The 26,637-nt window shown below is 41.7% G+C and overlaps 14 protein-coding genes across 14 annotated transcripts; 4 read left to right on the top strand and 10 right to left on the bottom strand.

Moving 5' to 3' along the window:
• Positions 1-476: 476 nt before the first annotated feature.
• BYT42DRAFT_618680 (uncharacterized protein) lies at positions 477-788 on the bottom strand (the record flags this gene model as incomplete). The annotated part of the gene is made up of 2 exons (XM_051572311.1): positions 477-551; positions 624-788. The coding sequence occupies 2 exons, from the start codon at positions 786-788 to the stop codon at positions 477-479; spliced, it is 240 nt and encodes a 79-aa protein (XP_051418404.1).
• Positions 789-1,965: 1,177 nt separating this feature from the next.
• On the bottom strand, positions 1,966-2,265 carry BYT42DRAFT_618679 (uncharacterized protein; the record flags this gene model as incomplete). The annotated part of the gene is made up of 2 exons (XM_051572310.1): positions 1,966-2,040; positions 2,113-2,265. 2 exons carry the CDS (start codon positions 2,263-2,265, stop codon positions 1,966-1,968), a joined length of 228 nt encoding a protein of 75 aa, XP_051418403.1.
• A 1,181-nt stretch (positions 2,266-3,446) lies between these two features.
• On the bottom strand, positions 3,447-3,736 carry BYT42DRAFT_618678 (uncharacterized protein; the record flags this gene model as incomplete). Its single annotated transcript, XM_051572309.1, has 2 exons — positions 3,447-3,521; positions 3,584-3,736. 2 exons carry the CDS (start codon positions 3,734-3,736, stop codon positions 3,447-3,449), a joined length of 228 nt encoding a protein of 75 aa, XP_051418402.1.
• A 4,081-nt stretch (positions 3,737-7,817) lies between these two features.
• BYT42DRAFT_618677 (uncharacterized protein) lies at positions 7,818-8,108 on the bottom strand (the record flags this gene model as incomplete). The annotated part of the gene is made up of 2 exons (XM_051572308.1): positions 7,818-7,892; positions 7,965-8,108. 2 exons carry the CDS (start codon positions 8,106-8,108, stop codon positions 7,818-7,820), a joined length of 219 nt encoding a protein of 72 aa, XP_051418401.1.
• An 896-nt stretch (positions 8,109-9,004) lies between these two features.
• BYT42DRAFT_159261 (uncharacterized protein) lies at positions 9,005-9,463 on the bottom strand. The gene is made up of 2 exons (XM_051562321.1): positions 9,290-9,463; positions 9,005-9,218 (listed from the first exon to the last, which is right to left on the bottom strand). Exons 1-2 carry the CDS (start codon positions 9,425-9,427, stop codon positions 9,144-9,146), a joined length of 213 nt encoding a protein of 70 aa, XP_051418400.1. The 5' UTR covers positions 9,428-9,463; the 3' UTR covers positions 9,005-9,143.
• Positions 9,464-10,294: 831 nt separating this feature from the next.
• On the bottom strand, positions 10,295-10,593 carry BYT42DRAFT_618675 (uncharacterized protein; the record flags this gene model as incomplete). The annotated part of the gene is made up of 2 exons (XM_051572307.1): positions 10,295-10,369; positions 10,459-10,593. 2 exons carry the CDS (start codon positions 10,591-10,593, stop codon positions 10,295-10,297), a joined length of 210 nt encoding a protein of 69 aa, XP_051418399.1.
• Positions 10,594-11,173: 580 nt separating this feature from the next.
• BYT42DRAFT_649218 (uncharacterized protein) lies at positions 11,174-11,700 on the bottom strand. Its single transcript, XM_051572760.1, has 2 exons — positions 11,415-11,700; positions 11,174-11,347 (listed from the first exon to the last, which is right to left on the bottom strand). The coding sequence occupies exons 1-2, from the start codon at positions 11,541-11,543 to the stop codon at positions 11,273-11,275; spliced, it is 204 nt and encodes a 67-aa protein (XP_051418398.1). The 5' UTR covers positions 11,544-11,700; the 3' UTR covers positions 11,174-11,272.
• Positions 11,701-12,180: 480 nt separating this feature from the next.
• On the bottom strand, positions 12,181-12,468 carry BYT42DRAFT_618673 (uncharacterized protein; the record flags this gene model as incomplete). The annotated part of the gene is made up of 2 exons (XM_051572306.1): positions 12,181-12,255; positions 12,328-12,468. 2 exons carry the CDS (start codon positions 12,466-12,468, stop codon positions 12,181-12,183), a joined length of 216 nt encoding a protein of 71 aa, XP_051418397.1.
• Positions 12,469-14,369: 1,901 nt separating this feature from the next.
• BYT42DRAFT_589481 (uncharacterized protein) lies at positions 14,370-16,105 on the top strand. Its single transcript, XM_051570378.1, has one exon. The coding sequence runs from the start codon at positions 14,445-14,447 to the stop codon at positions 15,771-15,773; it is 1,329 nt and encodes a 442-aa protein (XP_051418396.1). The 5' UTR covers positions 14,370-14,444; the 3' UTR covers positions 15,774-16,105.
• Positions 16,106-16,847: 742 nt separating this feature from the next.
• Positions 16,848-17,902, bottom strand: BYT42DRAFT_589477 (uncharacterized protein). The gene is made up of 2 exons (XM_051570377.1): positions 17,651-17,902; positions 16,848-17,576 (listed from the first exon to the last, which is right to left on the bottom strand). The coding sequence occupies exons 1-2, from the start codon at positions 17,757-17,759 to the stop codon at positions 16,963-16,965; spliced, it is 723 nt and encodes a 240-aa protein (XP_051418395.1). The 5' UTR covers positions 17,760-17,902; the 3' UTR covers positions 16,848-16,962.
• Positions 17,903-18,475: 573 nt separating this feature from the next.
• BYT42DRAFT_159206 (uncharacterized protein) lies at positions 18,476-20,433 on the bottom strand. The gene is made up of 3 exons (XM_051562320.1): positions 19,937-20,433; positions 19,176-19,840; positions 18,476-19,112 (listed from the first exon to the last, which is right to left on the bottom strand). Exons 1-3 carry the CDS (start codon positions 20,249-20,251, stop codon positions 18,605-18,607), a joined length of 1,488 nt encoding a protein of 495 aa, XP_051418394.1. The 5' UTR covers positions 20,252-20,433; the 3' UTR covers positions 18,476-18,604.
• Positions 20,434-20,532: 99 nt separating this feature from the next.
• On the top strand, positions 20,533-22,820 carry BYT42DRAFT_541014 (apoptosis antagonizing transcription factor-domain-containing protein). Its single transcript, XM_051565552.1, has 7 exons — positions 20,533-20,577; positions 20,644-20,694; positions 20,767-21,202; positions 21,279-21,351; positions 21,422-21,496; positions 21,562-22,280; positions 22,357-22,820. The coding sequence occupies exons 1-7, from the start codon at positions 20,568-20,570 to the stop codon at positions 22,499-22,501; spliced, it is 1,509 nt and encodes a 502-aa protein (XP_051418393.1). The 5' UTR covers positions 20,533-20,567; the 3' UTR covers positions 22,502-22,820.
• Positions 22,821-22,831: 11 nt separating this feature from the next.
• BYT42DRAFT_589467 (vesicle transport protein) lies at positions 22,832-23,696 on the top strand. Its single transcript, XM_051570376.1, has 5 exons — positions 22,832-22,984; positions 23,044-23,135; positions 23,200-23,378; positions 23,503-23,584; positions 23,644-23,696. The coding sequence occupies exons 1-5, from the start codon at positions 22,963-22,965 to the stop codon at positions 23,674-23,676; spliced, it is 408 nt and encodes a 135-aa protein (XP_051418392.1). The 5' UTR covers positions 22,832-22,962; the 3' UTR covers positions 23,677-23,696.
• A 759-nt stretch (positions 23,697-24,455) lies between these two features.
• BYT42DRAFT_589461 (uncharacterized protein) lies at positions 24,456-26,397 on the top strand. The gene is made up of 5 exons (XM_051570375.1): positions 24,456-24,895; positions 25,020-25,226; positions 25,301-25,850; positions 25,949-26,087; positions 26,160-26,397. The coding sequence occupies exons 1-5, from the start codon at positions 24,595-24,597 to the stop codon at positions 26,331-26,333; spliced, it is 1,371 nt and encodes a 456-aa protein (XP_051418391.1). The 5' UTR covers positions 24,456-24,594; the 3' UTR covers positions 26,334-26,397.
• The last annotated feature ends 240 nt before the right edge of the window (positions 26,398-26,637 follow it).

The raw sequence follows: 26,637 nt of genomic DNA, 5'->3' as shown, positions 1-26,637 counted from the left end.
GAATTTCGGTCGTTTTTTAAACCATGGCAGATCAACATGAGCTGCTACATCAAGGATCCTGTATTTTTTTTTTGTTGACGATTTAGCGCGTCAGTGCCATTTCAAAGCATAGGACGCTCAGTAATTTTAGCCATTTTCAAAAATCATGCCGTATCAGCATGAGCTCGTCCTATCAAGCATTCTGCATTCTGCCTTATTTCTTATTCTTTTCGACAATTGCAGTATTACAGCCGCCGTCCTAATGTAGGCGTTTAAGGGATTCTGTCATTTTTCAAAAGTATTCGAAAAGTCCCAAAGACAGTTGTTTGGTAGTGTATGTAAAATAATGTATTGGATGAAAAAATAGGTCAACACAAAAGTGGAATACATGATAAAGCTAACCAATCTACTTGGGTATGTTTTCAGATGCTTATGTGGGGGAAGTATGTGAATGAAAGACATAAATGGACCCGCAAGATGTGAGATAGAAACGCCATTTAAAATGCGTCCTGGTTAACACCGTAACCCTCACTGTCGTCGGCCAAAAGACCAGCTTTGAGGAGATTATTCAACTAGAATACAATTAAAGTGAGTTTACTCGACAAGTAAAAGCGAACAATAACAGCATGATTGTGTCAACTTACGATACCACTAACGCGACCTTCAAGGCCAATACCACCAGCTTCTTGGATAACAGCCGGGCGCTGTCCACCGTGGTGATGGTCAGATTGTTGTTGACCGGGACCTGCTTGAGCGGAGACAGAGGCGATGAGAACAGCAGCAACAGTAAGGAAGAAAGTGGCTTTCATAGTGATGATTGTTTTGATTAGACTTGAGAGAGGAAAAGATGAGTTGATAATGCTGGATTGGATGAAGTGATATTGTTGTATTTATACTAAATTCAATGAACGTAAATTCGTACAAGCAACGATAGTTCTTCCTGGTAAATTATACAGTCAATCCTCTGTTGGAAATGAAATGTGTCTAAAAAAGGATACGATGTGAACGAACGTCCGTTTTAAGGGGTCGAATGCGTCAGGGACTGCGTAACCTGTTAACTCTTTATTTTGCTATCCCTTTCATAACACTTGCTGTCATATATTGATATGTGCATACACACCGTATGTAACAACTCCTTCATAACTCGTTCGGCGTTGGATCGCACATGTGTGCATTGGTTTCCTTCCTGTTTCCGCGTCTGCTGTATCACTTGTTATCTTGATATGTTTTTATCACTGTATTCAGGACATACCTATTACAGTACGGAGACAGCATCAAGGAGTTTATTGAATTAAGACACAATACTAGCATGGTGCGTCAGAGCGAGATTGCTACATTCAAGAATTTTAGATGATACTTTTTTGAGGCTATCCTCTCAGCACACACACATGATCAAGTATCATCAACAGATCCCAGGATCGACTGAATCAAATCCGTTACTTCGTAGATGCTATTCTCTAATTATTCTTTTCGCCAGGTGGAGCGCCCTACTGGCACCCGCAAATGCGGGAGAGTGTAAGAATTCGGTCGTTTTTTAAATTGTGGCACATCAACATGAGCTTGCAACATCAAGGATTTTGGTATTTACTTTTTTATTTTAGATGATTAGGGTGCCATTGCCATCTAAAAGCGTAGGACGTTGAATAATATGAAGCATTTCCGTGAATTACGCCATATTAGCATGAGAACTTGCCACAACAAGAATTCTGCGTTTAATTCTTTCCGACAATTGTAGTATACCGGACGATCCAAATGTGGGCCTTTAACGGATTCTCTCATTTTTTATAAAGTATCCGAAAAATTTTCAAAGGCAGTTATATGGTGATGTATGTAAAGTAATGTATTGGATGAAAAACAGATCAACACAAAAGTGGAATATATGATAAAGCTAACCAAGCTACTTGGGTATGTTTTAGAAGCTTATGTGGGGAAAGTATGTGAATGAAGGACATAAATTGGACCCACAAGATGAGGGAGGAACGTTGTTTAAAAGGCATCCTGGCGAACATGGTGACCCTCGCTGGCATCAGCCAAAAGACCACCTTTGAGGAGGTTGTTCAACTAGAAATATACTTAGGATGAGACTTCATTAAAAGTAAAACCGAGCAATGGCGGTATCGTTTGTCAACTTACGATACCACTAACGCGAAGTTCATTGCCAACGCCACCAGCTTCTTGTCTTATTCCGGCATGGTGTCCACCGGAAGCATGTTGGTTGGAACCTGATTGTGCGGAGGCGGCGGCGACGAGAACAGCAGCAACAGTGAGGAAGAAAGTGGCCTTCATAGTGATGATTGATTTTTTTATTACACTTGAGAGAAGAGATGAGTGATAATGTTGGATTGGATGAAGCGAAACTGATGTATTTATACTAAATTAAACAAACGGAAAATCTGTACAAGCAATGGTAGTACTTACTCTTCGCAAACGATATGTGAGTACCTGATTAGAAAAAGAATGCATCCAAAAAAGTACAGCAAAGTGAGCGCACGTCCGCTTTAAGGGGTCGATACATCAGGGACCACGTAATCTGTTATTCTTATTTCGCCACTCTCTAATATAACAGTTGATGTCTACGTATTGATATGTGCATATATAACATATGTAGCACCCCTTCATACTTGATCCGTGTTGGATCGCCCACAGACGCATTGTTTCCCCGTGTGTTCTCTATTGTTTTCTCATATTGTTTTCTCATTTTATTCAGGGTGTACCGTTGACAATGCAGAGATAGCATCAAGGAGTTTGTAGGATGAGACATTATACTAACATTCTTCACGGCATATAGCGAGACTGTTCACATCCTTGATGTGTATTCTGTAAGAACACTATTGGCGTCATTTTTCTGTGCTTTTAGCTAGGACAGTGGCACTGACACGGCATATGTGGGAGATTATATGGTTTCGGTCATTTTTTAAATCGTGGTACATCAGAATGAGCTTGTAACAGTAAAATTTCTGTTTCCTTTTTTTTCTTCTTGACAATGTAGTGTGTCAGCGCTACCTGAAAGTGTAGAATGTCGTGATTTTTTTTTTTCATTTCTGCAAAACGCGACATATTAGCAAGAGTTCATCAAGAATTCTGGAGCGCGTCTTTATGCAGTGCGTCAATGGCACCCAAAATATGGGTCCTTAAATGATATTGACCAATCGCCTTTGGAAACAGTGACATATCAACATAATATGCATTTACTTGCCATTTTCTGACAATAGTAGTGTGTCAGCGTTATCCGAAAATATGGAACATTCAGTGGTTTCGGTTATCTTTCAAAAGTATCCGAGGAAGTCGAGAAAAAAGGAACCGCATACAGTAATAGTATAAATGATGTATTGGAATAAAAGCAATCAACACAAAAGCAAACTATATGAGAAGCAACCAAACTCGTTGGATGTGATGTGGATGATTATTTGAACAAACTATGGTGATGAAGGACATAGTAGACCCAAAAGATGAGAGAGAAACGTTGTTTAAAATGCATCCTGGCCAACATGGTGACCCTGGCTGGCGTCAGCCAAAAGACCACCTTTGAGAAGATTGTTCAACTAGAATGCAATTAGAGTGAGTCATCGAGAAAAGTCAGAACAAAATACCCTTGTCAACTTACGAGACCACTGACGCGACCTTCAAGGCCAACACCATTAACTTCCTGATTAATATCCGCGCGGTGTCCACCGTTAGCGTGTTGATGGGAGCCTGATTGAGCAGAGACAGCGGCGACGAGAACAGCAGCAACAGTGAGGAAGAAAGTGGCCTTCATAGTGATGATTGGTTTGATTAGATTTGAGAGAAAAGATGAGCTGATAATTTGGTTGGAAGAAGCGAAAACTGTTGTATTTATAATGAATTAAATACAACGATAGTGGCTTTTTGACGAACGATACAGTTGAAGACACGATTGGAAAATGAAATGTGTCCAAAAAAAGAACATCGGTTCTATCACTTTTGATGGGAACAATGCATCAGGGGCTATGTAATCAATAACTCTTTTATTTTACTACTTACATTTCATAACAATTGCTGTCTATCTATTGATATGCGCATATAGAACATGTATCAACTCCTTCATAACTCTTTCTGCGTTGGCTCGCCAATACAGCATTGTTCCCCTTTCTTCCTTCTCACTTTGTTTGGTTTGATCTCTTTTTCGTCACTCTATTAGGAACATGCCGCTTACAGTACGGAGACTACGTCTAGGAGTTTAATATTAGCATTTATCAAGAATGAATGATCCATCAGACTGGCGTCATCACGACACATTCATGTGAGTGGCATGAATAGATAAAGCAAAAGCTGAAAATAAAAAACAACCAAGTATTAGGCCTTGATGAAAAGTAACGATTCTGTATCGATTTTTTTTCTCGATAATAGTGCGTCAATCAATCCGAAAATGTGGAACATTCAGTGGTCTCGGTCATCTTTCAAAAGGATCCAAGGAATCTCGAAAAGAAATTGCATGATAGTGATGGCATCCATTAGTATGAGAGGAAGTGAGTTGATAATGTTGCATTGGACTAAGAGAATGCTGCTGCATTTACACTAAATAAAATGGGTGCCGAATCCATGCCATATTATGGTGACGATTGGCGAGCAATATGGTGTGCAATAGCTAGAAAATGGAAAATTCCAAAAAGGAACACCGATGTACTCTCAAATCTTTGGAAAATTTGCTGGGAGGAGATCTCAGAAGATCTCTTGAGCACCCTGAATCGGACGTGCGTTAATCCCTAAAATGAAGGGATAAAAATGCAGCAGGGGTCAGCTAACCTGTGTTGTTATTAGTTTGCCATCTACTTCCATAACAGTTGCTGTCTACTCATAATATGGCGTATATAACACATATAACGACCCCGTCATACCTCGCTCCGCATTGGATCGCGCACGCTCATATATGCGTATTTTCCCCGTGTGTCTTCTCACTTGTTTTCTCATATGTTTTCTCACACTATCTGGGATATACAGTCTGCTTCATGCAGGCACCCTGAAGGAATCTAATGAATGAGACATTATACTGGCACCATCATGGTGCGTCAGAATAAAAACTTGTATTAGACTAATTCCTTTTTTTATGTCTGATAAAAGCGGTACCTACACTGGTTTCGAAAATTGTGGATTTACTGATTCTCGATCAGTCATTTTTAAAATCACGGCAGATCAACATGAGCTTGTCACATCAATAATGCTGTTCTATCATTTTTTTTTTTTTTTTTTTTTTTTTTTGACAGGCTTTGTGCCTCAATATCATCCGATAATGTGGAACGTTCAAAGTTTCAACCATCTTTCAAAACTATCCGAGGACATTCAAAATTAAACTTGTTGTATGGTAGCGTATGTAATAATGTATTGAAAACAAAAGAAACGAGTCAACGCACAAAAACGTTAATAAAACAAAGCTAATGGGATATGATTTTAGATGACTATTTGGATAATCTGTGACGATGGAGGACATAGCGGATCCAAACAATGAGGCAGGCACACCATTTAAAAGGCATCCTGGTTAACACCATAACCCTTGCTGGCATCAGCCAAAAGACCCCCTTTGAGGAGGTTGTTCAACTAGAATAGTATCATAATGAGTCATCACAAAAGTTCAAAGAGATCGATGAGTCAACTTACAATACCGCTGACGCGACCTTCATTGCAAACACCACCAACTTCTTAATCGACCTCTGAGCGGTGATGTCCACCAGTAGCAGAGACAGCGGCAACGAGAACAGCAGCAACAGTGAGGAAGAAAGTGGCCTTCATAGTGATGATTGATTTAATTGGACTTGAGAGAAGTTGAGCTGATAAGGTTCGGTTGTACGAAGCAAGGATCGTTGTATTTATACTAAATTGAGTGGACACCAATCCATATAACAGTCAATGTCCTTCGCAAAACAATAAGATAGGCTCTTGACTGAAAATGAAATGTATCCAAAAAAGGATAACGCTATGAACGCCCCCTTAATCCCTTTCAAAATAAGAGTAAAATGAATCATGTATACAGGTAGGTAATCCATATTGTACCACGCACTTTCATACCATGTGATATCTTTATTAACATTCACATAACAAGCCGTCCACCCGCTGTGCAATGGATGCCACCTGTTACTGGACGTCGCCCCCTTACATTGAGCGACATCCGTCAGACAAAAGCCTAACACAATACGGCATAACCTGGGCGAGACTCTTGATGGAGCTTTGTATATTAACGTCGATACTCTGGCATACCGTATAGTCATGATTTCCAAACATGTGTGCAGAAGCACTTATTGACCCTTCAGTCCCGTCCCGCCCAAGGTTATTGATAGATCTAAAATGATGTGTGGGAATGTTGGGTATTTAAAAAAAATGAGATAGTAAGCTCTTTGATTGATTCAAATGTCGTCAAGATATTTTACCTTTTGTTATTCGATGCAGCAGATATTGAGAGCTTCCCGACGGAAAAAAAAAAGGAACGATACAAATATAAAAAAAAGTTAAAACAATAGGTGCGTCTGTAAAACCCGTAAAAACCCCCGGGGGAAAAAAAAAAGGAGGAAAAGACTGCAAGAAAGTCTATCGAATAAAATACAAAGTACATACTACAAACTACAAAGTAAAATGGTCGGGAGGAAATATCGAAGACAATACCATGGGAAGTAATCCAAAGAAGAGGAACCTGAGGAGCACGCGTAAGCGTTGCCGACGAAAAAGAGGGCCACACCACCGACGATGCCCTTTGACGACCAAAATCGGATTTGCCACATTTGAGCGCGAACAAAGTAGAAAGTTTTGGAGGATGGATGGCTTGCTAGGCGAAAAGAAAACGGGAGAGAAAACCAAAAGCTAAAGAAAGGATAGAGAAAATGGACAGATAAGTTTTTTTTGTAAGAATGGATAGTCACATCACACAAGAGGTACCTTTTTGATATTTACAGAAATCGACTTGACCGGTTACAGATACACGCGCGATAAACCATAGGTCTGGATGATGGATGATGGATGATGGATGCGGATGCGGGTGAGGATGCAATGATAGTGAGGGCTTTTCCGGCAAACGGAAAAAGAGAGAAAACCAAAGAAAAAAGAAAAAAATTGGGGACAAAATATAATGAGTTCCCATGGATGAAACGAAAGTCACCTTATTCATTCATGAATGATGAGCTACACAGATCGAAGCATATTATGTAGAACGGCACACATATTACTGACGAAGTCAAATTAAATAATGCTACAGAAGAACACCAGATTGACATTGACAATAGCCCTCTACAGAAAGCTCTCCCATGTCATTGGACTTTTTCCAACATTTTTGAATGAATAAATAACACCAAGCGAAGTAGCTGCCAAATCCATATGATGAAAAGGAAACCATGTGTGTAGCGACTACTCAAGTCGTTCCGCATTGAATGGCTCATATACACAATGTTTCCGCATCCGTCTACTCACTTGTTTGCCCATTTCGATTCAGAGCAGGTTATTTATAGTACGGAGACATCATTCAGGAATTTAAAAATTAGATATCACAATGACCCTACCACTTATGAGTGAAAAATCATACTAGCACCCATCATAACATATCTCAGCCTGTGATTATTGCTGCATTAAATTATTTTCTATTTTCTATTTTTTTTTTTTTTTTTTTTTGGCGTTGTCGGTGTGCATCAGTATAACCCGAAAAGGTAGCAAATTCAGTGGTTTCAGTCATTCTCTCAAGAGATGTTGTATGGCTGCGTCAGGTAATATATATTGGAAGTAGATAAGTCACACAAAAGTGAACTACAAATCAAGCTAGTAAGATATGATTTAGATGGCTATTGAATAAACTATGTGGATGGGGAACAAATTGAACCCAAAGGATAAGGCAAAGACACCATTTAAAAGGCATCCTGGGAAACACCGTAACCCTCACTGGCGTCAGCCAAAAGACCACCTTTGAGGACATTGTTTAACTAGAATGCAGTTTGAAATAAGTCATAACAGAAAGTAAAAACCGAACGATGATAGTATTGCTGTCAACTTACGAGACCACTGACGCGACCTTCACTGCCAACACCGCCAAGGCCTTGGTCAACATCAATACGCTTTCCTCCACCTCCACCGGCACCGGCAGCAGAGACAGCGGCAACGAACATAGCAGCAATAGTGACGAAAAAAGTGGCCTTCATAGTGATAATTATTTGAATTGACTAGAGAAAAAGATTATGATTTGGATAATATCAGATTGGATGAGACGAAAACCGTTGTATTTATACTAGATCTAAATCATATATATTAGGCTCAAATCAAATCAAATCAAATCTAATGGGAGTCAGTCTATTAACAACCATCGTTATTCCTGGGTGAACCGATACAGTCCGAGGTGTAATCAGAACATTGAATGAAAATGCATCTCAAAAAGGACGACGTTGTGAACGCACGTCCATTTTAATTACGTTTTCCAGGGATAAAAATGCATCAGGGACTGGTTAATCTATTATTTTTGATTTTGCCACCTTTGACAACACTGTTGCGGGGTTATCGATATGCGTAGATATACCATATGTAGCAATCCCCCTTTAATAACTCGTTCCTTCGTGGATCACCCACACATGCATCCTGTCGTCTCACTTCCTTTTCTCGTTTGTTTTCTCATTCAAGTCAGGATATATTGTTTTTGCAGCACGGAGACCCATCGAGGAATTTAATAGATCAGACATCATATTATCATTACTACGAATGAGTGAGACGTCATACAGTGACGACCATCACGCACACATTGGATAAGCGTGCCACAACAATATTTTGTATAACTCTGGGTGTTTTTTTTTCTCTTTTGACAAGGCAGTGTCAACCGAGAATCTGGACCGTCAAGCAATAGCTTCAGCCATTTTAAGAACAATTACGGCACATCGCATGACCTAGCCCTTCAAAAGGATTCTGGTATACCACTTGTCTTTTGTTTTGGACAATTTGTACAATAGTGCGTCCGAGCCACCTCAAAAACATTAGGGTGTTCAGTGATTTCAGTCATATTTCAAAAGTAGCCGAGAAGTTCCAAAAAAAGAACAAATTATGTAGTGGTGTCAAATAATATATTGGAAACAAATCAATACAAAAATGATAAGGTAATTAACCTATTTGATTAAGATTTGGATGGATATCTGAAGAAACTATGCGTATGGGGGACGTAGTGAACCCAAAGGATGAAGAAAAGACATCGTTTAAAAGGCATCCTGGGAAAGACCGTAACCCTTGCTGGCGTCAGCCAAAAGACCACCCTTGAGAAGGTTGTTCAACTGAAATATAATTGGAATGAGTTACTTCAAACGTCAAAGCGAACGATGGTGCCATCCTTAAGTCAACTTACCAGACCACTGACGCGGCCTTCATTGCCAGCACCACCCATTTCTTGGTCAACATCAATACGCTTTCCTCCACCTGCACCGGCAGCAGAGACAGCGGCGGCGAAAACAGCAGAAACAGCGAGGAAGAAAGTGGCCTTCATAGCGATGATTGATTTGATTAAAGTTGAGAAGAAGATGATTTGATAATATCAGACTGGATGAAGCGAAAACTTGCTGTATTTATACTCAGATTCAATGGTTGCCAATCTATACTATCACGGTAAACATACAATGGAAATCATAGATTAGAAAATGAAATGTATCCCGATAAGGACAAGGTAGTGGAAGCACACGTCGGCTTTTAATTAAGTTTTTACAGGGATACAATGCATCAGGCGTAGAATAATCCATTTAATTCATTTTTGCCAACTGTTGATGAAACTTGGCTGCCAGCTTATCAGTATGCACATACGCGAGCATATCTAGAAACCATTAATTAAATGATTCGTTCCGCACTGAAGTCGCCAAGGGCACATTGCTCCTCGTCAAGGACACATTGCTACTCATCTGTTTCCACAGCAGGGCGGGGTCCGGGTACCGGGTTCCGCAATTAATTTTATCTGTTTTCAGATTCATTCTTATTCTGGGCGCGCCCGGTTTCTGTGCGAAGACAACGATACGAAATTCAGAAAATGTGATAGCATATTGTCAGCACCATGGCGGATCGACGTGGGTTGGCCGAGCTAATATCCTGTGCCAATGTAGCTTCCTTTTTCTTTTGACAAATCTGCTCACTTGGAAAACGGGGGACGCGCAATGACTTTTTCAATCAACTTAAAAGTCCAAGAAAGATAGATATATGATAGTGAAAACAAATATATTGAAAAAAACACACAAAAATTCAACATGAATATGTACTACGCAGAAACAAACTGCATTTAGATAATTTTAGATGGCTATTCTGAGTAAAACTATCTCGTTGAGCGACATAGTGGACCCAAAGTGAAGAGATAGATGAGCATAAACCTTTAAAAGCCTTCCTGGTAACCACCGGAACCCTTGCTGGCGTCAGCCAAGAGGCCACCCTTGAGAAGGTTGTTCAACTAAAAATATACAGCAAGTGGCAATTTGAGATGAGTCACTCGAGAATATAAAAATGATGGAAGATGATTATCATGAATAATCAACTTACGAGACCACTGACATGACCCTCATTACCGAAGCCACCAAGCTCTTGGTCAACGTCAATACGGCTTCCACCCTTGCCGGCAGCAGATACAGTGGCAACGAAAACGGCAGCAACAGTGAGGAAAAGGATAGACTTCATAACGGAAAATGAGCGCTTAAATTATGATTTCGATGATTTCGATATGACAACACTTAGTATTTATACTTGTCGGGCGGACCTATACGGCAACACCGGCCGCTCTTACCAGAATTGATAGGATACGCGTCTCTATTGGAATATGAAATGTATCCAAAACGGACAATCGTTAGTTCAATTTTGTCCAAAGGGATAAAATAGATTGCGGGATGGGTAATCTGTGCCAGGCTTGATAATAATAACAGTCGGTCTATCGATTTTGGCGAATGTGGAAGCCCCTTTGATGGCCATCCCCTGTTGGGTTTGTAACGCGCGCTCTGTCTTGAGGTCTTTTTTCATGTGTTTTCACATTCTATGCGGGATTACTGCTTATAATACGGATATACCATAAGAAAGTGTTTTGATGCTCCACACTCGCAGTATCTCACCCTTGTGGTTCGAAATCATGTGTTCAATTTTTCTATTAGGCGGTTCACAAAATTCAAAAGAAAGAACGTGGTAGTGAAATTGATGTATTGAAAAATTAGAGATCAACACAACATCAATTCTACACGGATAAATCTTATTACACTAATTTGGTATAGTTTTCATATTTTTTATGAGTAAACAATTTCGGATGGTTGACATGGCGGATATAGGAATGGAGTTCGCAAGCCAAGAAAAAAAAGGGCCAAGCGTCCGTTTAGAAGGCATCCTGGTTAATATAGGTGTCCCGGCTGTTGTCCGACAAGATACCACCTCCGAGCAGGCCGTTCAACTAAAATGCAGCGAATAAGATGAGAACCAAAAGCTTGGTATACATGATATTCCCGAGTTCAACTTACGACACCACTGACGCGACCTCTGCCACCGACGCCGTTAATTTCCTGGTGAACTCTAATGTCGTCATCGTGACTAGCAAAGGCGGTGGCGACAAAGACGGCGGCAATGGCAAGGAAGAAAGTGGCCTTCATAATGTTGCTGGATTTGAGTTGATTGGAGAGGATGGATAGATAATGTTGAACTTGACGAAAATGATCTCGGATATTTATACTCAATTGCAGGAAGGCACATGTATATACAATACCGGCTGTTCTTGGGCGAACGATAGAGTGAAAGTCACTCGGTTGGAAAATGAACGGTATTAAAAAGACGCCAACGATGTGAACATAAGTTTATTTTAAGGATATTTAAAGGGAAAAGGTGCAGTAGAAACCAGGTTACCTATTATATTATTGTTCCAGACTTGCTGTCTGGGCATCAATTTCGGCATGGGCAGAAAGCCTAACCAACCGTCCCTGGTTTGATTCTCCCGAGTGTGCGTCGGTTTCTCAACCGTTTTTTTAGCGTATCCTTTACTGTATAGGGGCACACCGCAAAGATGAATGAAGGAGGATATAATATCAGCATTATCGCGGCATATAGGACATGGAGCATCGCTGTGCTCCATCGCCGTCCGAAAGGGGAAGGACTTTTTAATAATTTCAGTCATTATTTAAAAGAAGTCGGGAAATTCCGAAAGATGGTGGCGAAAATGATATATTGGAAAAAAAAAGTCAAACAAGCAAACAAGTCAACAGGCCAACATAAAGAAAAAGGGATTGAAGAATCTTAGAAGGCATCCTGATAATCACCAAAGTCCTTGCTGTCGTCAGCCAAAATGCCAGCTTTGAGAAGGTTGTTCACCTAAAATAATGATAAATAATACAAGTCGTTAAAAAGGCGAAATATTAATGGATGGCCTCCTCATCAACTTACGAGACCACTGACGCGGCCTTCATTGCCAATGCCACCAAGCTTTTGGTCAGTATCGATACGTTTGCCCCCATCCTGGCCGCCGGCAGCGGAAACAGTAGCAACGCAAACAGCGACAACAGCGATGAAGAAAGTGGCCTTCATAGCGATGGTTGATTTGATTAAAAGTCGACTGGGTTTATGTTGGCTTTTGCCGGATCAAACTCGGAATATTTATACTTTGGCAATGGATGCTAATCCTATATAGCGGTTGCTGTCGTCGAATGGTTGCATGAGACTCTCGATTGGAAAATAAAATGTATCCAAAAAGGGACAGTCGCTGTGACCGCACGTTCAGTTTATGATGTTAAAGGGATATAGTGGGTCGCGAACTGGATGGATTATTCTCATATTGACAGATGCCGTTGCCCTGGCTCTCTGCCTGTAGAATTGCGCATATGTAACCCCTGAATGGTTGGTTCCCAGTGCGATCCGTAATGCACGTATTGTTGTCACATCCGTTTTCTGTTTTCTTCAAGGTACACCGCTTACGACATCAAGGCAAGATGAAAAAATCCGACGAGCAAGGCACCAATTAGCTTTGGTTATGAGGCACCTGCCGCATCAGGAGTCCAAAATATGATTGTATTATTTCCGTGACAATGTCATTGTAGCGATGCCGCAGCGATCGAAATTTTTACTACTTGATGACTTTTTGAAAACTCTGTGGACCTGGAATCTATCACAATACTATCCCACTGCATTGCCAATGTACCATTCGAAGTTTATGACGGCTTTGGATAATTTATTATACAGAGGCTTTGATCCACAACAAAAGTTACATGACGGCTTTGGATAATTTATTATACAGAGGATTTGATCCACAACAATTAAACTGTACATAAACTATCACCTCCTCCCCTCTTTTTTTTTTTTTGGCAGGGTATATTCTTGCTAACATTTCGATGAGCCACGGACATTTCTGGTTGTCCCTTACATGTGTCGTCGATGCAAGTCGAGAGTCGCAGAAATCTAACACCAGGAGCGATAGTAACAAAAATGGACAAGTTGATGAAATCACATTCTTCAATTATTTCTTTTTTTTTCTTCTTATAGTAGCCTGAATGCCAAATGGGCCACTGCCAAAGTACGCCGGACTTTTTTATAAGTCAGTTGTAATTGCGAATATCATTATCGTCTGATGAAACTTGAAAAGTGCTACCGAAGAATCGATCGCTCAGGGATAGCGAAAGAATGCGAGGAAGTTGACAATTTGTAAAAGGGCCATTATCAAGGGGATAATTGATGGGAATGTGTTACTGTTTTCTGCACCGCAGTTTTGCATTTTAAGTTCTATCCAACCATTCAATCCGTCTAGACATAAGCAGACACTATGTATCCTATCGATGGATGTATTTGACTGCAACAAACATTAAGCAGTTATTTGACGGTTGTAAATCAAAAAGAAATGTCAATCACGTTGTGCAACAAGAACAATGAGTTGGCGGTTGCGATCCCATGAACAAGAAAAACCACATTATTGTTGCTTTTTTCTCCTCCTCCTTTTTTTTCGCACTGTTACGTCAATCCAACAAGGCAGGAACCGACACTGCATATTACTCTTTACTATTTATCAGTTGCGACGATGGGTAGGCATATATTGCAAGGTATCAGGTTGATTCATATTAAAAATTTCCTCATGCTTCCAGAATCGGAACAAAGCACAATATCCAAAATTCCTAAATACTAGACGCTTGGATGTAATGATAAAACTACTTGACCATGTCAACTGGAGATAAATCTCCTGATCTCCAGTTGACCCACTCAAACACGTTACCGTTTTGAAACAGATGGAATACAGACTTTGCAGGTGATCCATGCTTCAACTTTCGGTCCGCTTAAATCATGTTGCACGATGCAAAGCAAGTCGGTGGATCAACCTTTTTCAGGTCCATAAGCATGATATTAGACACATCAACACACCCCACCACCACAGACACTATGCTACAGTTTGGAGGGAGCAAAAAAGGTAGACGGCGGTAGGTTGCGGGAGAATAGAACTCCGACCGGATCTTTTGGGAAAAAAGAGCTTTCTGTGATCCAAAAGGTGCGGTTTTTTTTTCTCTTCCCTAAAGTGGAACATGACGTTGCTACGCACATTAAGGTCCAAAGGCTGGATCCTTGCCATTGTCGTGTTCATCTTTTTATACCTCTTTACCTCGTTTCGTCACACGTCGCCATCCCCATCTAAAACACACGACACGACTTCATCAGAACCACCCCAGGTCCCGCCAATAGACCGACGTTTTCGTCGCATCAATAAAAGTCGACAAGCGCAACTCACATCGGCCCTCGCTCACATTCGAACGGGCTACGTAGCCAATCGAACGCCTGATTACGATACGCCGCCGTTACTTGTACTTTACCGCTGCACGGATGATGCCGCCCAATGTGGCAGTTTCCAGGATCGGCTATTGTCCATCGCCAGTGCGTATTTCTTCGCCATGTTCTGGGATGGCGCCGCGTTTGCTTGCCACATGAGATCCCCCGTAAGATTTGATTGGTATTTTGAATCGCTTCCTTCGTACATGTCCATGAACACCGACCAAGCCAACTTTTATCTGGAACGAGCCGATCCCGCGTCGATTTTAACCGTGCCCACCATGCAACGTGAAGCGTTCGCCAAAGACAACTTTGTTGATACATATCGATCGCAAAACGTGCGCATCGTTCAATCCAGTCACTGGGAAGATTGGAGTAACATGCAAAAGAATCCCTCAATGCAAAAGCAACGAGACAAATACCAACTGGGACGGTTGGCCACGCAGTCTGAATGGTTCTGGATCGTCAGTCAGCTTTTATTTTCCAATCCAACGTCATGGTTAGCCAAGCAGCTGGAACCGCATCGTGATCTAATGGGAGGTTACATCCATGCTTCGGAAAGTCTATCGCCTTACGATCCAGGAAAAGAGGTTGCTCCTCACATTCGGCATTGGCTTCGGGTCGGCGTTCGGGCCACTTCAGGATCGGACGAATGTATGGTGTCGCATGCGATCAATGTGTGTGACCAGGCGGTGGCCTGGAATAAAGAGTGCCATATATTCTTGTCTGCGCCTTCATCCGATGAGTTGAAACGGTTACAATCGCTGGTGAATCGTTATGAGGCCAAGAAAACCTACCGTGTTATTGTACATACTGTGTCACAAGATTACGAATTTTATGATCTGCATGAATCATTGGAAACACGAACAAGCAATGCGTTATCCTTTATTGAATCCAAGGAAGCCCGCGTAAAACAAGCTTATGCACGTACATTTATGGACTGGCTGATTCTGACGCGCATGGACTATTTGATTGGCGAGGAACAAGACATGTATATAAAGACGGCAGCATGGGCAGCTCAGGTCCATACGGATCTCAGCTCGGTTACACATGACGATTGCCGTATTTCAGCGATGAAGGATTGGTAAGTTGGCATTGACCTCCAAAGGGAAAAAAAAAGACAAAACAAAAATTACGATGCCACACTATTTTTCAACCACACCATTAAAACCGATTTCCATGTGGGTGAATTTTCCATAAAAGGTTATTTTCAATTTCATCTTGAACTTTTTTTATTTCATCTCCTCTCTCTTGTGTAAAAAAGAAAAATGAACCTGAAACAAAAGAAAGAACCGACGGCTGCCAAGCCAACGGAGAACTTCACGTATTGTGTGTGGCGCTGGTGATTTATCACTCGCCACGGCAGGCGGATATTAAAAAAAAAGCATAAAAATAAACGAACAAAAAAGGCGAATGCCAAGCTTACACACATCACGCTTTACTCGGTTTGGTTTAAGTTGGATTCATCATGATCCCTCTTTTCTCGCTCTCCCGAGATAAATATAAATCAAACCATCGACGCAGCTGCAAAGCCCTTTTTTTATAGCATTTGATCGTTTCTTTTCCGGTCTTCGCTTTCTGTATATCCTCGCCACAGTCCAATGAACCAGCAATACTACAATAGCCCGCCACCTCCTCCCCAGGCTTATTATGGCCAACAACAGGGTGTGTAGTTAAACTGAACCTCTTTTATGACGGGCTCATAAGGATACGACCTTTGCAAGACCGAATACTGACCAGTGATAAATCTGTTGTAGGTTACTACCAACCGCAGCCTCCACCGAATACCGTGTATATGCAAGCTCCACCTGCACGACAAGACCGGGGCGGTTGTATGGGATGTCTTTTTGGATGTTTAGCCTGCTGTGCTCTTCAAGAATTGTGCTGTTGCTGTGCGGAAGAAACCTGTGAAGCATGTTGTTGTTAAGAAAAAAATGCTGCCTTGTCGTGCAGCCACCCGTTAACTGTGCCTACCAATAAGCACATGGACCGAAGGGATGAAAAGCATCTCTCCCCTGTAACTCTATGAATGTAGCCAATCATCTTGCCATGTTTTTTATTTGTTTTCTGCATCTATTTTTTTTTTCTGTTCTTCTCATTTCCCTATTTATCGACTGCCGTTGTTGTCAGACGACGAAGAAAATATATAATACTTAATGACATGACGAAATAGGATGATTTATTTTTTTATATGTGTGAGAGGAAGCAAAAACAGTATGACAAGAGAGGGATAAAGGGTACAAGAGGGGGAATAATAATAGAGGTGGAAGTGGTAGATTAGGCGTTCAGAGCAACCAGCTGATCCAAACAATGATATCGTGTTTGACATCGACGCAAGCTATTGGCGGAACCGTGGTTGGAAGCATAGGAGGAGGTAGTAGTCGTAGTAGTGGTGGTAGTAGAATTATATTGCTTTAACATGGTGGATAAAAGAGAAACGGGACGACGACGGTCATCGGAACATCGGCGTTGTAGTTTGACGGATAGAATGGGTTCTTGTTCCTCGTTATCGTCGTCATCAATGAAGAATTTCTTGGACCGTTTGGTGGATGGGGAGGCTACCTCGTGGTAGTGGGCTGGAGAAGAATGGAGAGGTTGGGCAGAAATAGGAGAAAAAGCAATGGAGACAGTGGAAACGGTGGAGGCTGCGCAAGGGACCACAGTCGACGACGATGGTGCGACAGGCGATGACCACGATGGTTTAAAGGACGGCAAAGAGCGGGTACGTGAGAGACGAGGTGACTTTGGAGCTGAAGTTAACTGGATTTGATGAGGCAGTTTGGCACTTGACGAGGTCGATGTGCGCAGTATAAATTGGCGATACCATAACCGCCAAGACAGGTTTTCAAGACGAAATCCATCCTGAATACTTCGTTTGCACGAGTTGAAAACTAGAATCGTAACAAACATGAATGGATGAATATAACACCGCATAATTTAAACCGAATAGACGAAATTTTTTTACCTGCCAAGAGCGATGACAGAGGTTGTTCATAATGACTTGGCAGCGACGAAGCATGGCCCGTATACGATCCAGCTAGTCGTGGAAGTTGGATTTCAATAAAAGATGCCATCGTTTTCTGTGATAGTATTTTTCGGTTTATAATAAATATTCAAATATGATTTTAGAAAGTTAAAAGGATCAAAATAAAAGTGTAAATGAAAAAAAAAAAATATATGAAGAAGCAGGAAAAAAAACTCAAAAATCAGAGACAAGGAAATGAAATCCAAATATGAAAAAAAAAAAAAAACGCCCGAAGATGGGGCAAGGCTTTTTTTTCCCTTTCTGAAGGCGAAACCCACTACCCAAGCAGAGAATGCAGTAATGAAAAAAAAAATTGAAAACCCGATTTGGGGCTGTTCCCCAACGAACCATGGCAAGGATCGATTTCATTGGATAAATTCAAACCCCATTTTAAGTAACCCCGCCCACGAGAAGCGAGCCTCTAAATTACTTTTCTGCCTTCAATTGGATACTCTTTGTTCTCTTTGCTATACATCATGTCTAGCGCATATCATGATCCAAGCTACATCATTATCCAAAAGTGGAAACCATGATGGTATTGAGTGTCGGTATGATGCAACCGTAAACCGACCAAGATGCATCTTCAGCTTTGGAAAAAAAAGGGATGCCTGTGTGTGTGTGTGTGTGGAACCGTAAGAAGAATTTCTGACAGCTGACCCCACAGATATCACTTTCTGTCTAGTAAATTCAGCTGCAAGGGTTAAGAGAAAGAAAAAAAATTGCGAAACTCTTTTTACCCCACATGGAGAAATCTTTTTCTTTCATTTGTCTCATGCTCGGCCGATTTGAACACGTAGTCCTCCTTGCATGGAGAGAAAATGGTTCCGGAATTTTTTCCGATCTCACTTTTCAAAAGGGGCACACAGAATGGGGAATTTTTTCTTTTATATTTATTTAGTTCCAAGGAGCAGACGTTACGGAAGGGGTACGCGAAAGTTCCATAGAAGCTTCGCTTAAAAGAAAGTCGAATTCCTTGGTGAAACGTTGACACAACTTTTCCGTAAGTTGGGGATACTTCGTATTCACATCGGCGAGCACTGTAATGCTGACTTTGCCGCAATACGATACAAGACCAATGGCCAGTGTGCCTTTACCTGACTGAGGCGGCAAGACATGGTAGGACTGGATTTCTTGTCCACCAAAACTAACCGGTTCCAGAGGTCCGGGTATATTGGTGAACACGCCGTGCGGAACAGCTGCATACAGATTGACAATTGGCATAGGTGGTAACACGCCCGGAAACATCTTGAGTAACTTTTGGCAAATGATGGTATACAAAAACCGCGGCATACAAGAAGCCTTGATGGCCTGCATCTCTTGCTGCACTTGACGCACCAATGTTTTTGTATCGAGTTCCCCCATGGAAAACCATCCCCACGTACCGCTCACAATATTCTGGAATCTGAAAAAAAAGCTAAGCATGAGTCACCGCAGCATACTGGCGAGGTTGCTTTGCTTCACTTACCTCCAATCATTTGCTGCACGCATCGATATGGGAATGAGAAGCTTGGCGTAATCATCATGTCGCGCTCCTAGTTCTTCCAAGTAGTGCTTGATACATCGCGTAATCACCACAATCATAATGTCATTCAGGGTGCCGCCAAACGCTTTGCGGACATAGTTGATGTCGCGAAGAGAAATCGTATTGGACCAGGAAATTTCCTTTTCATAGCTTTGTAAAGCCGGGTAGGAAAGGTCGCGCTTTTGAAAGGGAAATAAGCAGACGAGAAATACGCGTAAATCGTGGGATAGTATATGGAAAAGCAGTTGCAGTTGCTTTGAAGCCCACCAAGTCCAAGCGAGAAGTGCCTGAGCCCAGCCGACGAATATGAACAGAAGCGTCTTTGGATCGTACGATGAAGGTAAGCGTTGCTTGAAGCTTGGACGGTACTTTCTGGTTTTACTGTCGTCGTCCCTCGGTGAGTCTTGAGGTGTCTTTTTGCGAAAAGCCGAAGGTGAACTGAAAATGGCTTCACCCAAAGACGTGGTCGTCAATAGACTCTGAATAAACCCTTGACCATCGGACATGCAATGATGGGCTTTCCAGAAGAACGCGCATTGATTATTTTCAAGTCCCGAGATGGCGTGCAACTCCCATAAAGGCTTATTGTATTGGAACGCCTTGACCGTCTATTTATAACCAAACTGTGTTACTTTTTGCCTGACGTAATACCATGCTTGCATTTGCTATTTATAAGCATGTTTTCATGGTCAAAGCGAACTTGCCTCTGCAGCGATATATTTTTTCAAGGCGGTTTCTGTTGGTTCACTCAGCGTGTGATGGACGACGTTCATTTCTGGACGCCAACCGGGCGCGATTTTCCATACAGCGGTTCGAAAGGCTGTGCCATGCATAGGCACCATTTTAAATCGAGGATACATATCACAGAGCTTGACGAGTGATTGATGTACCAACGACGAATCCAAGGGTTGCTTAAAAGTCCACGTACTCGATACAGTCATCAATCGACGTGAATGCTCCACCTGCAGCCAAAAATTATCGAGACCTGTTAAGCGACCATCTGCTGTTGAATCCATCATAGTCGCACGAATTCTCTATTGAAAAATGCCAAAATAAATAGATGAAAAAATAGGAATAAAGAAGAAAGGAAAAAAACAGCTCGCGTTAAGGGCGGGTGGTTGTTTCATGGTTATTTTTTTTGGTCTCGGATGGATTGTTTGACGTTTGTCACCAGACACTCGGGTAATTTAGCAATTAAGCGCGCCGTGATGTGAGGAAAAATTGTCACAAATTAATTCCAAGCCACCATGAAACTTGACCCGCTTGAACCGAAAAAGTCCCTTTGGTTTATTATTGCGATCCACATCTCTCAATAGAATTACGTATAAAGGCAACATGCCATCAAGTGAGTGAATTTGGAATGAAAATTGGAATTAAATAGCTGGAACTCATATTGATTTGTCGTTTACAGAAAAATCATTGGCCGATGAAATTGCAGATCTCGATATTACTGCACCAAAGGGTAAGTTGATCGTGGTGGAGTTTTTGCTTTGACCATAGTCCATTTCGCTAATCAAAAGTCTTTCCTTTGCAGATTTTGATCCCGAGGATATTACCGAGCCCTTAAACGACCACTTTGCCAGCGATGACGAAGGGGAAGAAAACGATGATTCTGGTGCCCGAGATCATTATGTCAGTGTTGGAAAGAGTGCGTTACGCAATCAGCAGTTTTTGCTCGACGATCCAAGATATTCGGGCAAACGAACAAGTCGTAAGGAACTGTATTCTTCGGATGAAGAAGTGATGCAAGACGATTGGAAGAACGACAATGACGACGACGACGACGAACTATCGGACGACGATGAGTTGGAATTGGCTTTGAATCAAGACGAAGCATCAGAAGTATCCGAAGGCGATGACATGGATGATCAAAATGACGACTACGACGACGACGATGTCGTGGAAGAGCAAGAGGCTTCTGAAGACGAAGCTCTCAAAGATGAACTTCGAAAGATTGAACAAGACGAGAGGTAAGCGGATCTAACTTTTGTTCGAACACGATGAAGATGAAGAGGAGGAGGGCTTCGCTGACAGATACTTCGGTAGACAAATGATTTCACAAATTTCCAAGAGCGCTCAAAGCGACGTTGAGAAAGGAAAACATGTTCGTCAACAGCTGGTAAGCATGAAAGTGGGAAATAGGGTTTTTCTTGCAAAACGTGATTTTAACATACTAGGAATCATGATAGACACTGTGGGAAAACTTTTTGGAAAGCCGTATCCGGGTTCAAAAAATGGTCGATGTAGCCAACCAGTTGCCTCAGGTAGGTTTGGCAATCTGATATGCAATGATTCTTTTTTGTGGTACTGATTTTTGGTATTTTCAAAGCATGATACATGGGCTGCGTTTGTTGAAAAGGAAGACGTTGACGAGGATTTGGCAGCGACCAAGGAGCAATTAAGAGAAGTGACGGACGAATTGATGGAATTGCGTACAGCGTTACTGGAACAGAATGATTCTATGGATTTGAGCGAGTGCTCATGGAACAGCCGGAAACGTCATCTGGACGATGATGATGACGAGGGATATCTTGAGAGTTTGTGGCAAGATATCTCTGAAGTGAACAATGTGTTTGTTCCTTTCCGGAATTCCACCTTGGAAAAATGGAGCAACAAAGTGCAAGCTGCGTCGGGCGTTCGCTTGAACAAGAAATTCAAGGCGTTTGATCAGAATATCATGACACAGATCGACCATTTGATGGCGGATAAAGCGAATCTGGTGAAGCGCACTCAGTTGCAACGATCCGATTATCCCGTTTTGGGAAAACAAGTCAAAAATGACGAGGAAGACAAGACAAACGAAAGCGAGTCGGCAGACCAAGATGCAAAGGATCGCAAGGCGGACCGTCATTTGACGACATACGATGAAGAAATCTTTGACGATCACGATTTTTACTCGCAGTTACTACGAGAGTTGATTGAATCACGTATGGTGGATACCGAAGATCCCATTGCTATGGGTATGCGATGGGCAGCACGCAAACAAGCAGAAGGCAAGAAGAAGAAGAAGGCGGTAGATACAAAGGCGAGCAAGGGTAGAAAATTAAGGTTCGTAAATTTCTGAATCGATGGTATATTGTTTTTACATGCATTTGACAAGTTGCTAACATGATTATTCCTTTAGATTCAATGTTCATGAAAAGATCCAGAACTTCATGGCTCCGATACCAGCCGGTACTTGGCATGAGGAGATGACGGATGAGTTATTCTCCTCTCTACTAGGTCAAAGAAAAACGACGCTTGGCGAAGAACCTGTAGAAGTAGCATAAATTGCATCCTCATATTACTCAAAATCCCATACATATTCATATGCCCTCATTAAAAAAAGTTTTCTTGATTGACGCTCTTTGAATCGAATCCTTTTGATCTGTTTTGTGCGCGAATTGATAGCGTGTGGCTCGTTATACTATGTACCGCACTCGACTCTGCAAGCGCAAATGAGATGCATACAGTATCACTTTTTCACGGAGCTCAGCTTTGTAATATAACAAGTACTCAGTGGCCGATACAATGTGAACAGTGGTAATAAACCGAAATCATGCATAGGCAAAAAGAAAGATCAAATCAAAAATGGCCACCTGGTCGGTGATTCAGACCGACAAAAATAGTAAGAAAAAAAGAAACAGTCCCAACCGATTGCTTTTTTTGGAAGTCTTTCATTTGCCAGTGGTGTTCCATCCAGTGTTTCATTGTTCTCGCTTTTTCTCTCTTTCTTCTGTTGGGTGAGATTATGTGGTTAAGTGATACGCAAAGTAAGTTTTCTGCTATTAAACCGAATACCATGTAATTTGACTGACCATTTGTGGTGCAGAAATCGGGGTTGGATTAACCGCTTTCGGCGTGTTTTTCATGACGTTGGGCGTTTTTATGCTGTTTGATGTTGGATTACTCGCGATTGGCAACGTAGAGTCTTAGAATGACCGAGTTGGAAGTTTTGAGAATTGTTACTCACACGTATTCACTGTAGCTCTTGTTTATAAGTGGCATCACGGCCATCATTGGACCGCGCAGCACGCTTGTCTTCTTTTCCAGACGAGAGAAGCTGAAAGGCACGATTTGTTTTGTGGGAGGAATCGTTTTTGTCCTGTTAAAATGGCCCATTTTTGGCTTTCTTTTGGAGATCTTTGGTTTCTTGAACCTTTTCGGGTAAAATGTCATTTTGTTTTTGTCAAGAAAAGCGCAAAAGGGAAAAGGGAAAACGGTGATGAGGAATGACATACGTGATGATTGAGTATTAATTTGGATTGATTGTTCTTTTGTTTTGGCACAGTGATTTCTTCCCGGTCATCTTTGGTTTCTTGAAACGATTACCTATCATTGGACCGATACTTTGTCATCCAGCCATATCCCGAGTACGTTAGCATTCAGACGGATAGTTCATTGTCAAGGAAATTAACAGTATGCAAAATAGGTCTTGCCGCGCGAGAGCCGAACACGAGTGTAAAAATATCATTAAATAACTGTGAATTGTATTAATTTTAATAGTGTCATAAAACGAGTTAAATGCCAAGTTCTTTTGCTTCTGCGACGTGCTCATGATATTGCGACTCGATGGGAATTGCTTTTTGAGAACGCCATGACAATTTGCTCGCTAGAAAGGAAAGCGCGTATGTTTGGCGTCATGATTTTTTAGGACCACTTTTTTTGTTGGTGTAGCTCGTGGCGTCAATCTCTTGGTTACAGGCGACTCTTTTCAAAGAATCTGCGGTGATGTCTTTATTTGCATAGCCATATACATGGTGTGGAAGAAAAGAAAAAAAGAAAAAAAAAAGTGGGCAAAAAAGATTGAACAGATCACTGTTACTGTGCTAAAGGCCGAAAATAGGATAGCACAGGGTTTGGCGCGATGATCGCCACTTAATTTTAGATGATTAAGTGGACTATTCATAGCATCATTAAATTGATCGTAACAAAAAGTCTATCAAGAGGAATGATGCAAAATAAAAAAAAGTCCTTGATTTTTTAAAAGTACGCCAATGAACAACTCCAAGAACGCATTTGGATTTTAGCACGATATGTTAGATTCAGTTATAAAGGATGACATTAGATCCAATGATTCCCAGTGATGAGTATCATCAGTAAGGTTGGGTTCGGCAGGGATAGATGAACTGACAGTGCCAAAAGTGGGGCAAGGAGGCAGTTGGACCTATTTCTGTTCCTTTCTATTTGCTTCCGGTCATGTCAAAAAAAGATTCCCGTTTTGCTGTAAAGCATTTTGATTGGCTTAGCCGTTTTTGGTACTGATGGTAGGAAAGGTAGGCGATTTTTTCGACTCCCTATCCCTGCTACCCGCCCCCCCTTTGGTTCTCTCTCTTGTCTTCTTAGCTTGCTATACTTATTCTCGTCCTCTTCACTTTTCTTTATGGATACACCGGAATTCTCACTGTCGAAGCGACATCGTCCAAAGTCGCCATGGCGGCATCACTTTGCTTGGCTAGAAAGCCTTATCCACCCCTCTGTGCCTGTTCTACCACAAGATACTCGAGCGCCGCCCCAACCCTGGTTCCTTCGTCTTCCTTTGATCCGTTACGCTATCCTTGTCTACATTATTTTTGCCGTTGCTCTATCAGCAACTCACGTCGTCTCCTGGTGTGTAACCCATCGTTCCTTATCCAGTCCGCGGGTGTTCAAAGATTGGATTCCCAAACGGACATACGCACAAGGTACGGCTCACCACTAGCTTTTTTTTTTTTTTTTACGAGAATACGCACCAAATAGATAAAAGAGAAACTACAACCAATATTTCACATTGAGGAGTACTTGCTCATTTATTTTTTTATCTGGTAGATGAGCCCTTTTCTTTACTGGATGGGATGCCGCACGGTTTGAAAATGGCGAAAATGCTGGATAAATCGGACTACGAATCCACGACCAAGGTTCAACCGTACTGGTTAAGAACGGCGCAAAAGATCCATCCAGAAGGACTAAGTTTAATGGTGATGATTACGCCCGAATCATGGTCTGATCTGGTTCGTCTGACAGACCATTGGCAAGGTAAATTGAAGGATCCCCCCAACCAAAATCATTCGTAAAAATGACAGGTGAGAATTTTCCACCACAAAATGTAGGTCCCATCTCAGCGACCTTGCATATCGGAACCGAAGAAGACGGAGTGACGATCAAAGACAAAATTCGTCATGCGTATCAGGAACACGCATCTCGTTTTCAATCGGTGGACGTTCATTTAATAGAAACTACTTCACGATCGCCTTCAGTCTTGCTATCTCGTAACGTGGAGCGCAATATCGCTCGATTATATGCACGTACACACTACATCTGCGAGTTGCCATCCAACGTTATTCCTGCAACAGATCTCCGACGCATGCTCGACAGCAACAAGAATGTTTACGGGGATTATCTTCGAAACGGTGATATGCTGATATTACCACTGTTTGTCGGCAACAATCGACCATCTTTGCGCAATATCCCGAACCACAAATCCAGATTACTGGATCTCGTGCGCAGAGGAGAGATGGGATTGTTAGATCCGACCTTTGAACTCAATCAGGGGCCCACCAATTTGAGCCACTGGGAGATGGCCACTCAACCTTATATCATCGAGAAATATGACCTACATTACGAGCCCATCGTGATTCAAAGTAAATTTGTTCAGCCCTGGTAAGATCTTTCTGCGCATGCCTATAATGTATTATTATCAACATTAGAACTCATCATTACTCTTTTTTTTTTCTGGCATCACTGTTTGGGGCAAAAAGGTGTGCTGAGCGGTTTTTAGATAGGAAATCGGCGTGCTTATTTTCCAACCATTTGGCAGGAGGTGACTTTTGGGTATTACCACAGGATTTCGTGGTCCAAGTAGCGCCAACAAAACCAACGACTCTCTCTTCTTTAGATGTAAGTCTCAGTCAACACCAAAATGGGCATATCTTGCGGTGACGATGAAACACTAACGTTATTTTATGGTAGGCTGTGATTGAAGACCGACTCTATTCCAAGTTTTTCTGGGAACAGTGCGTACATCACGGACGACAATTGGAAGCTTTGGGACTGTGGTACGGCCCGCGATCAAAAAATATCCATACTCAATGCTCACGGGTGATTAAAAATTGGGGACGAGGATTGATCGGAAAAGCAGAATAGACATCATTCCCAAGTTTTCACGCAATAATTACAATACATTATCACACACCCTCTGTACACAAGGACTTGATCGTATTTGTCCATTTACGTGATGGTATTCACGAATATCTTCGGAATTGTAGAGCGATGCAAGAGAGCTAATGGAGATCACCGTTGCCGCCCACTCAATCAGCCTTGTAGGTGGTACGGATGAAAAAAGAGACAAATGAGGACTTTGCAAGGGCATTCTTGATGATTAGCAATGATGCTATTTAAGCTGCAGATATATAAAAAAAAAAAAAAGATCTGCATGCTTTTGGAACGC

This window comes from Radiomyces spectabilis, assembly GCF_025331425.1.
Source record: "Radiomyces spectabilis strain NRRL 2753 chromosome Unknown BYT42scaffold_18, whole genome shotgun sequence".
Taxonomy (NCBI): domain Eukaryota; kingdom Fungi; phylum Mucoromycota; class Mucoromycetes; order Mucorales; family Radiomycetaceae; genus Radiomyces; species Radiomyces spectabilis.
This window is presented reverse-complemented; position numbering and strand designations above follow the sequence as displayed.